This window comes from Mus pahari, chromosome 15, assembly GCF_900095145.1.
Source record: "Mus pahari chromosome 15, PAHARI_EIJ_v1.1, whole genome shotgun sequence".
NCBI classification, from domain to species: domain Eukaryota; kingdom Metazoa; phylum Chordata; class Mammalia; order Rodentia; family Muridae; genus Mus; species Mus pahari.
The window spans coordinates 70,147,601-70,156,347 of NC_034604.1; the positions used below are offsets into that span (position 1 = coordinate 70,147,601).

The window sequence follows — 8,747 nt, forward strand, 5'->3', positions numbered from 1 at the left end:
ATTTGTCAATTCTTGATTTTACAGCACAAGCCATTGCTGTGCTGTTGAGGAATTTTTCCCCTGTGCCCACATCTTCGAGGCTTTTCCCCACTTTCTCCTCTATCAATTTCAGTGTCTCTGGTTTTATGTGGAGGTCTTTGATCCACTTAGACTTGAGCTTTGTACAGGGAGATAATTAATACTTTTTGAAGGCATGCCAAAGTGATGTTAATTTAAAATGAAATAGATAATTTTCAGTTGTCAATGAATCATGATATTCTTGGATATAAGTAGGTACTTTCTGTATGTTCCCTCCAGTAAACATGAATAACTTTTCTGACTATGAAGTGGCAGATTCCTGACATGATCTGAACACTTTCTTTTTTCCTTAGCAGTTTTGCTTTTGTTTCTGTGGGTTTGATCGATGAATCGATTCACACACACACACACACACACACACACACACACACACACCACCTCCCTCTGTCTCTGGCTTTTTGAGATTATTGGCTGTCTTGGAACTCATAGAGATCTGCTGCCTCTGCCTTTTGAGTGTGCCAATTCGGCTGATTTGATGTCTGTTTTTTTATTTAGTTTTAAATTGAGATAATTTATATACACAAAGTCACACTAGTATCATCACTGTCTAATTCAGGAACAGTTTTCTTCTTTTTTTTTTTTTTTTTTTAGGTTTTTTTTTCGAGACAGGGTTTCTCTGTGTAGCCCTGGCTGTCCTGGATCTCAGTTTGTAGACCAGGCTGGCCTCGAACTCAGAAATCCGCCTGCCTCTGCCTCCCGAGTGCTGGGATTAAAGGTGTGCGCCACCACGCCCGGCAGGAACAGTTTTCTTAATCCAAAAAAGTCCTATATTCAGTAGACACTCCTTATAATTCATCTGTTCCCTAGTCTATAGCATCTTCTTTCTGTCTGTGGGTTTGCCTGTCATGATCATTTCTTATTGGTGGAATCACACAACACTGGCCTTTTATGTTTGGCTCATTTTCACTTAGCATAATGTCCTCCAGATTCCTTTGTGTTGTAGTGAGTACCAGTAATCTATTCCTTTGTGTTCTGTTGTGTGAATGTATTGGTTGGTGTTGAGTTATTTCTACTTATTTGCTAGTACCAGTGTTCATCTACATGAGCATAAGTTTTATTTGCGCATAGGTTTTCAGTTCTCTTGAGTGGATAATTAAGGGAGTACTCGCAAAGTTTTACAGTTAAGTATGATGTTTGCTATAGGCTTGTTACAGGTGATCGTTTCAAGTTAATGTTTCTAGGTTTGTTAATTATTTAAAATCATGAATGGATACTGAATTTTAGCAAAGGCCTATGTCTTTTGAAAAATCACTGTTTTGTTATCATTTGAGCATCGTAGATTGGTATATTGTGTTATTTCTAAACTAAATTTGTTTTTTGTTTGTTTGTTTGTTTGTTTTGGTTTTTGGAGACGGTTTCTCTGTGTAGCCCTGACTGTCCTCGAACTCACTCTGTAAACCAGGCTGGCCTTGAACTCAGAAATCTGCCTGACTCTGTTCCCAAGTACTGGGATTAAAGGCGTGCACCATCACTTCCCGACCTAATTTTGTATTCAAAGTACAAATTTCACTTTGGTAATAAAATATCCTTTCCCTCTTCTAGAAGAGTTTATGTGACATTAGAATAATGTGTTTCATAAATGTCTAATAAAGTCTGCTGTATATTGTTGGAGCTATTTTCATTGATACTGGTTTTTAACCAATTGCTGCAGTTACTTTGTTTATAATTGTAGTTGTCATCCCCCCACTCCAGAAATTTGTTTAGTTCTTCTCCTCCTCCTCCTTCTTCCTCCTTCTTCTTCCACCTCCTCCTTTGATACACCTACCTCTGGCTCCTGAATGCAGGGATTAAAGGCATGTGCTACTAACTACCTTGGCTTCTCTGACATCCTTTTTAAAGTACCCTTGTTAATTTAAGCTTGCCAACTACCTTGGCAGCAGTGACTTTTAATTCCAGCATTCAAGAGTCAAAGGCTGGCAGGTCTCTGAATTTGAGGCCAGTATGGTCTACACAGTGAGTTCCAAGGCTACACAGAATTCCTGATTGTGAACTTTTAGGACTTTTCAGAATATTTAGTTTTTGACTTTATATTCTCTGGTATTATTTCCCCCCTAGTTTCTTATGTTGAGTGTCTTTCCTTATTTTTCAATATATTTTTTTATTATATAGGCATTTAAGACCGTAGGATGTGGGGTGTGTGTGTATGTGTCTGTCTGTCTGTCTGTCTGTCTGTCAGAGTAGGTACATATGCATGTGCTTGGAGGCCAGAGGATGGGTGCTTTCCACAGTACTCGATGAGATTGTACCTCATGGAATGTGGAGCTTATCTGTGTGGCTGCCTTGAGCTCAGGGATCCTTCTGTCCTCACCTCCCCAGCACTGAGATTACAGGTGTGTGCTCTGGTACCCTACTTTTTATGTAGATGCTGGGAATCTGAACTAAAGTTTTCATGCTTGTGCCAGGAGGCCTTTACTGAGTAACTAAGCCATCTCAATCAATCAATCAATCAGTCAATCTATATGGGTTACAGATGGTTATGAGCCGCAGTGTAGGTGCTGGAAATTGAACCTGGGTGCAAGAGCATCACTCTTAACCGCTAAACCATCTTTCTAGTCATCTTGAGCTCTATTTATTATATGTAAGTACAAATCTCATTACAGATGGTTGCTGGGATTTGAACTCAGGACCTTTGGAAGAGCAGTTAGTGCTCTTAGCCGCTGAGCCAAATCTCCAGCCAGCCTAGGCTGGTCTTAAACTCACTTGTGATGCTTCTGCCTCGGCCTCTTTTTTTCTTTTCTTTTTTTTTTTTTCCTTTCCTTGCTTTTTTAAAATTTATTTATTATATGTAAGTACACTGTAGCTGTCTTCAGACACACCAGAAGAGGGCATCAGATCTTACTACGGATGGTTGTGAGCCACCATGTGGTTGCTGGAATTTGAACTCAGAACCTCTGGAAGGAGAGTCAGTGCTCTTAACCGCTGAGCCATCTCTCCAGCCTCCATGCCTCAGCCTCTTGAATGCTGGGGTTACAGTTGTATGCCACACTTGGCTTTTAAATTTAATTATTGATTTGTTGTTTGTTTGCTGGGATTTGAACTCAGGACCTTTAGGAAGAGCAGTCAGTGCTCTTAACCGCTGAGCTATCTCTCCAGCCAGCCTAGGCTGGTCTTAAACTCACTTGTGATGCACAGGGTTTTCTCTCTGTAGCCCTGGCTGTCCTGGAACTCAGAAATAAGCCTGCCTCTGCCTCTGCCTCCCAAGTGCTGGGATTAAAGGTGTGCGACACCAGCAGTTATTGATTTATAATTACACTATCCTGGTGGCCAAGGTCAATGTGATAACAATTCTTTTAAATTTGTTGAAATTATATAGTTAATTTAAAAAAAATCTCTCTCACCTCCTCCCTTCACCCCAGTGGTAAAGATTGATCCCAGGGCCTTGCACATGCTGGGGAAGTCTCTATAACTGAGCTATATACCTAGTGCTCCCTCATGCTTGGAGGCAGATTTTTGTTTTATTTCTTAGGGTGGTCTGAAATTGCAGTCCCCTACTTTTAATTTCCTAAGTGATAGGATTACAGACACTGTGCCATTAGCCAGATGCCCAAAAGGGCACTTTAAAAGCACTTGTTTGTATCAAGACAAAATACACACTTTTCATTTTGTCTTATTACTCTGATAAAACACTGTGACTAAGGCAATTTATAGAAGGGAGAGTTTATTTTATTGGGGGCTTATAATTTCAGTGTCAGAATCAGGGATTATCATGGTCAGGGAGAATGGCAAGAATAGCAGCTGGCAAGCACGATAGAGAATCAGTAGCTGGTAGCTCAACATCTCGATTGTAAGTATAAGGTGAGCTCACTGGGAATGATTATCTGGCTACTTAATTATGTTGTTCATATCTTGTCTTTAAATTTCTTTCTTTAGGTTTATTTTATATGTATTAATATTATACCTGTATGTGCATACCAGGTGTTAACAGAGGTCAGAAGGAGGTAGTGGGTGCTAGGAATCAGGGTTCTCTGCAAGAGCAACAAGTGCTTTTAACCACTGAGCCTAGGCTCTTCAGCCATAACCCCCACCCCCACACCCCAAGACCAAGTTATACCTGTCTTATGCCAGCATGATTTATTTATGGAACACAGTGTCTCATGTATCCAGGGCTGGCCATGAAAGGATGACTTTGGATTGCTGATCCTTTTACCCCCACCTCTGGAATGCTGCAATTGCATGCATCAGCGGCCAGGCCCAATTTTGTGCACTGTTTGGGAATTAAGCCTAGGGCTTGGTTCAGTCTAAACAAGCATCTACCAACTGAGCTACTTCCTGAGAAATTCTCCTCCCCCTGGATTTTTTTTTTTTTTTTTTTTTTTTTTTGCAGTTCAGTGTTTTCTTAATGTTTTTATGTTTAAATTTAAGATTATGATTATTACATAAGAGTTTGAATCTGTTCTGCTGGGTGGGTGACCATCTTGCTTGATTTTGAAAATTCCCTCTATATTTTGTGTGTGTGCACATTGTGTTTATTTTCACTGTGCTGGACATTGAACCCAGGACCTAGTGTATTCAAATAAGTTTTCAACCATTGAGCCACATTTCCAGCCTTAATTTAAATTTTTTATGCATATTCTATTTAAAGATTTAAATCTGGCCTGTTAGTGTTAGACTTAGTTTTTTTAATTTTAGATTTTGCTTTTAATATAATTATTCACTTGATTTTGGAAGTAATGGTATATCCCATATACATTTAAAAAAATTTTAAAAGAAGATTTATTTATTTTATGTATATGTACATTGTAGCTGTACTTATGGTTGTGAGCCATCATGTGATTGCTGGGATTTGAACTCAGGACTTTGGAAGAGCAGTCAGTGCTCTTAACTGCTGAGCCATCTCTTCAGCCCCTACATTTAAAATTTTATGATTTCTCTCTGTGTGTGTGTGTACGTGTGTGCACATTACAGTGTTTTTGTGGAGGTCAGAAGGAGAGTTCTAGGAGTCTGGTTTCTCCTTCCATAGGAATCCAGGAATCAAACTAGCCAATCACTCTCAATGCGTGGTATGTACATGGAAGCCCAAGGTTGATGTCAGGAAACATTCTCGATTGTTTTCGCCCTTACTCATTGAAGCAGGGTCTCATAAAACCCAGTCTGCCAATGTTCCAGCAACCCATGCTAGGGATTCTCTCTCCTCTGAGGCTGTGCTTTGCTAGTCCTCAGACGTGCATGGAAAGCACCACTGTGGAGCCGTAGCTTCCCAGTCCCAGTGTTGACCTTTCATAAGTAATTTTCTGAGTGCCATCTGTTCCATAATATGTGAATAAGTTGAATAAGTATTAGTCGTGGGTATGTATTTACTGAATTTTGTTTTAGGACATGTGCGTTAAGGTTTTGGTTGTTACAGTAAGTTTTATAAAGATTCATTTATGCATGCATAAATTTTCATTTCTCTGCCCAGGAGTTAATTGATGGATCTTATGGTTATTGTAAGGTTTTTTTTTTTTTTTTTAAAGAACTTGCTAAACTGTTTTCCAGAGTTGCTGTACCATTTTCCCTTCCTACCAACAATGCATGGACTGAGCCAAGTTCTCTGCTTCCTTGCCAGCATTTGGTGTTAACACTAGTTTTCATTTTAGCCATCCTGGTAGGTATCTAAGTGATATGCTAGTGAGGTTTTAATTTGCATTTCCCTGATGGCTAATTATGTTAATTTTACGTGCTTGTTTGCCTATACATTCTCATTAATGAAATGTTTCTGCATGTCTTTTGACCTTTTTCTAAATGGATTGTTTCCTTCCTTTTTTTTTTTTCCTATTGAACAATAACAACAGTTTTCAGTATATTCTGGATTCTAGTCCCTTATTAGCTATGACGTTTGCATGTATTGTATCCAAGCCTGATGGAAAACCTACCCTTTCATTATTATAAAGGGGTCTCTTGCAAGATGTAAGTTTTAATTTTGGTGAAGTCTAGTATGTCATTTTTCTTTTTGTTTCTTGGTTTTTACTGTCGTATTTAAGAACTCTTCCTAAATTAGATACTGAAAATTCCTTACCCGCCTTTAAAGAAAAAGTCATCTGGTTTTATTGTTACAAATAACAGATCTGATTTATTTGAAGCTATGGATGTCTAATTGTTTCAGCATAATTTAGCTTTTACATCTTTGTCAAATATTATTTGGGCATATTTGTACAAGTCTGTTTCTACTTCTGTGGTTTTTGTTCTGTTCCATTGAACTACCTGCCTGCCCGTCACCTGATACCTGTTGTGATATAACACAATCTTGAATCTTGATTATTGAAGTTATATTGTGAAGCTGGGATAGATTGATTTCCTCTCCTGTGGTTTGGTGCTAAGAGTTGATTGAATCCCTTGCTCATGCAATGCAAACCACTCTTATCACTGAGCTACATAGCCCTCTGTTCTTTTAAAAGAAAGATTAAAGCAGTTCTTCTAGTTCTTTTGTCTTTTCTATGTACAGTTTAGAGTAATATCAGCACGAGTCTACAAAATGTCCTGCTGAGAATTAGTTAACTATGTTAACATCTATTATAATTTAGGGGAAGAAGGTTGAGAAAAAAAACCTATATGAAGAATACATTTGTTTTGTTCTTGGATTTTTTTTTCCCTCTAGTTTTTGTAGCTTTTAACATATAAACTCAGTATGCCTATTATATTTTTACATATAATTTTAATTTTTGAGAGTGTTTATAAGGCTGTTGGGTGTTTTTTTGTTCTGGTTTGTTTGTTGTTACCCTTGTTTGCTGTTAGTTTATAGAGATGCAATTTTAGTATTTCATTTTTTTAGCTTATTCATTCAGCCTTTTATTTTCCTGGATTACTCTACTAGATAGAACTTTCAACACATATGGAGCAGTAATGAGCATAATCACTTGTCTTAGTTACTATTCTGTTGCTAGGGGGAAACATCATGACCAAGGCAGTTTACAAAAGGAAGCATTTACTTGGGGGCGTGCCTAATTTCAGAGGATCATCATGGTGGGAAACAGGCATAGAGCTAGATAAGGAGCTAGGAACTTTACATACTGATCCACAGGCAACAGGCAGAGAGAGGAGAGACGGGGTGGGAGGAGAGAGAAAAGAGGAGAATGGGGAGGGGAATAAGAATAGGGGGAAGGGAGACAAGATGAGACTGACCTGGGCTTTGAAACCTCAAAGCTTACTCCCCATGATAAATTTCCTCCAAGAAGGCCACACCTCCTAACTAATTGTATGGGCGAGTGTGTATGTGTGTGTAGAAAATGATGGTGTGGATGACATACATGGGATGGACTTGAACATTCAAAGATGAACCTACAGGGGCTTTTGTTTGTTTGTTTTTTGTTTTGTTTTCGAGACAGGGTTTCTCTGTGTAGCCCTGGCTGTCCTGAAACTCACTCTGTAGACCAGGCTGGCCTCGAACTCAGAAATCTGCCTGCCTCTGCCTCCCAAGTGCTGGGATTAAAGGCGTGCGCTACCACCGCCCAGCTTAGACTTCATATTTAAGTATCTTTAAAAAATTATTGTTCCTTAATGCTTGAGTTGGGGTTAAAAATGCATTGGTTTTAGATCACAGGTAGAGTTGGATTTTGTAGATTTTACTAATATTTTGTCAATTTTGATTTACTAAATCAATTTTCTAAGATTTTTGTAGATTTCACTAGAAGTTGACAATAACTTATCTTTTTCCCTCCTTTTTAGAATATGGTTTCTAGTTTTAGGGTTTCTGAATTACAAGTGTTACTGGGCTTTGCTGGACGGAATAAAAGTGGGCGCAAGCATGACCTCCTGATGAGGGCGTTGCATTTATTGAAGAGTGGCTGCAGCCCTGCGGTTCAGATTAAAATTCGAGAATTATATAGACGCCGATACCCACGGACACTTGAAGGACTTTCTGACCTATCCACAATCAAATCATCGGTTTTCAGTTTGGATGGTAGTTCATCACCAGTAGAACCTGACTTGGCTGTGGCTGGAATCCACTCGTTGCCTTCTACTTCAATTACACCTCATTCACCATCATCTCCTGTTGGTTCTGTGCTGCTGCAAGACACTAAGCCCACCTTTGAGATGCAGCAGCCATCTCCTCCCATTCCTCCTGTCCATCCTGATGTGCAGTTAAAAAACCTGCCCTTTTATGATGTCCTTGATGTTCTCATCAAGCCCACAAGTTTAGGTGAGTACTAAGAAAAATTACTTTTTAATTAAAAATGTTTTAGAAGCGAATAAAATAACCTTCAACTTCTAGTGATTTGTTATTAATATCTTAACATTAAAAGCCAGGGTTGGCAAGATGGCTCAGAGGGTAATAAAGATGTTTTTTGCTGTCAAACATGATAATCCTAAGTCAGTGCACAAAACCCCTGTGTTGAGAGGGGAGAACCTGTTCCTGGAGCAAATTCTCTGCTCTTATACACATGTACCATAGCATGCCTACCCCCCACAGATTAATATTAAGAAATTGATAGCCAGGTGTAGTGTGCAGTAATTCAAGAGATCTGTGGGCTTAGCAAGGTTATCATAGGGAGGCCAGCCTGGACTGCCTAGTAAACTTGAGGCTGACCTGGATTATCTATTGAGTCCTTATATCAAAAGCAAAAGAAACACCCCCAGGCCCCAAAAATTAAGGGGCTAGGGAAATTTTTTTTTAATTTTTTAATTTTTTTTTAAGATTTATTTATTTGTTTGTTTGTTTGTTTATTTATTATATGTAAGTACACTGTAGCTGT

At 38.8% G+C, this 8,747-nt stretch overlaps 1 protein-coding gene across 10 annotated transcripts in view; it reads left to right on the top strand.

Moving 5' to 3' along the window:
• Pias2 (protein inhibitor of activated STAT 2) overlaps positions 1-8,747 on the top strand; it is a 70,322-nt gene that overhangs the window by 12,481 nt on the left and 49,094 nt on the right. For 7 of the 10 annotated variants that reach the window (XM_021214241.1, XM_021214243.1, XM_029546744.1 and 4 more), the window contains exon 2: positions 7,720-8,194. In XM_021214241.1, coding sequence (XP_021069900.1) covers positions 7,720-8,194 — 475 coding nt within the window. Of the gene's footprint in view, positions 1-5,553; positions 5,663-7,719; positions 8,195-8,747 lie in introns of all 10 variants that reach the window. The other 3 variants (XM_029546742.1, XM_029546745.1, XM_029546743.1) reach the window with 1 other exon arrangement.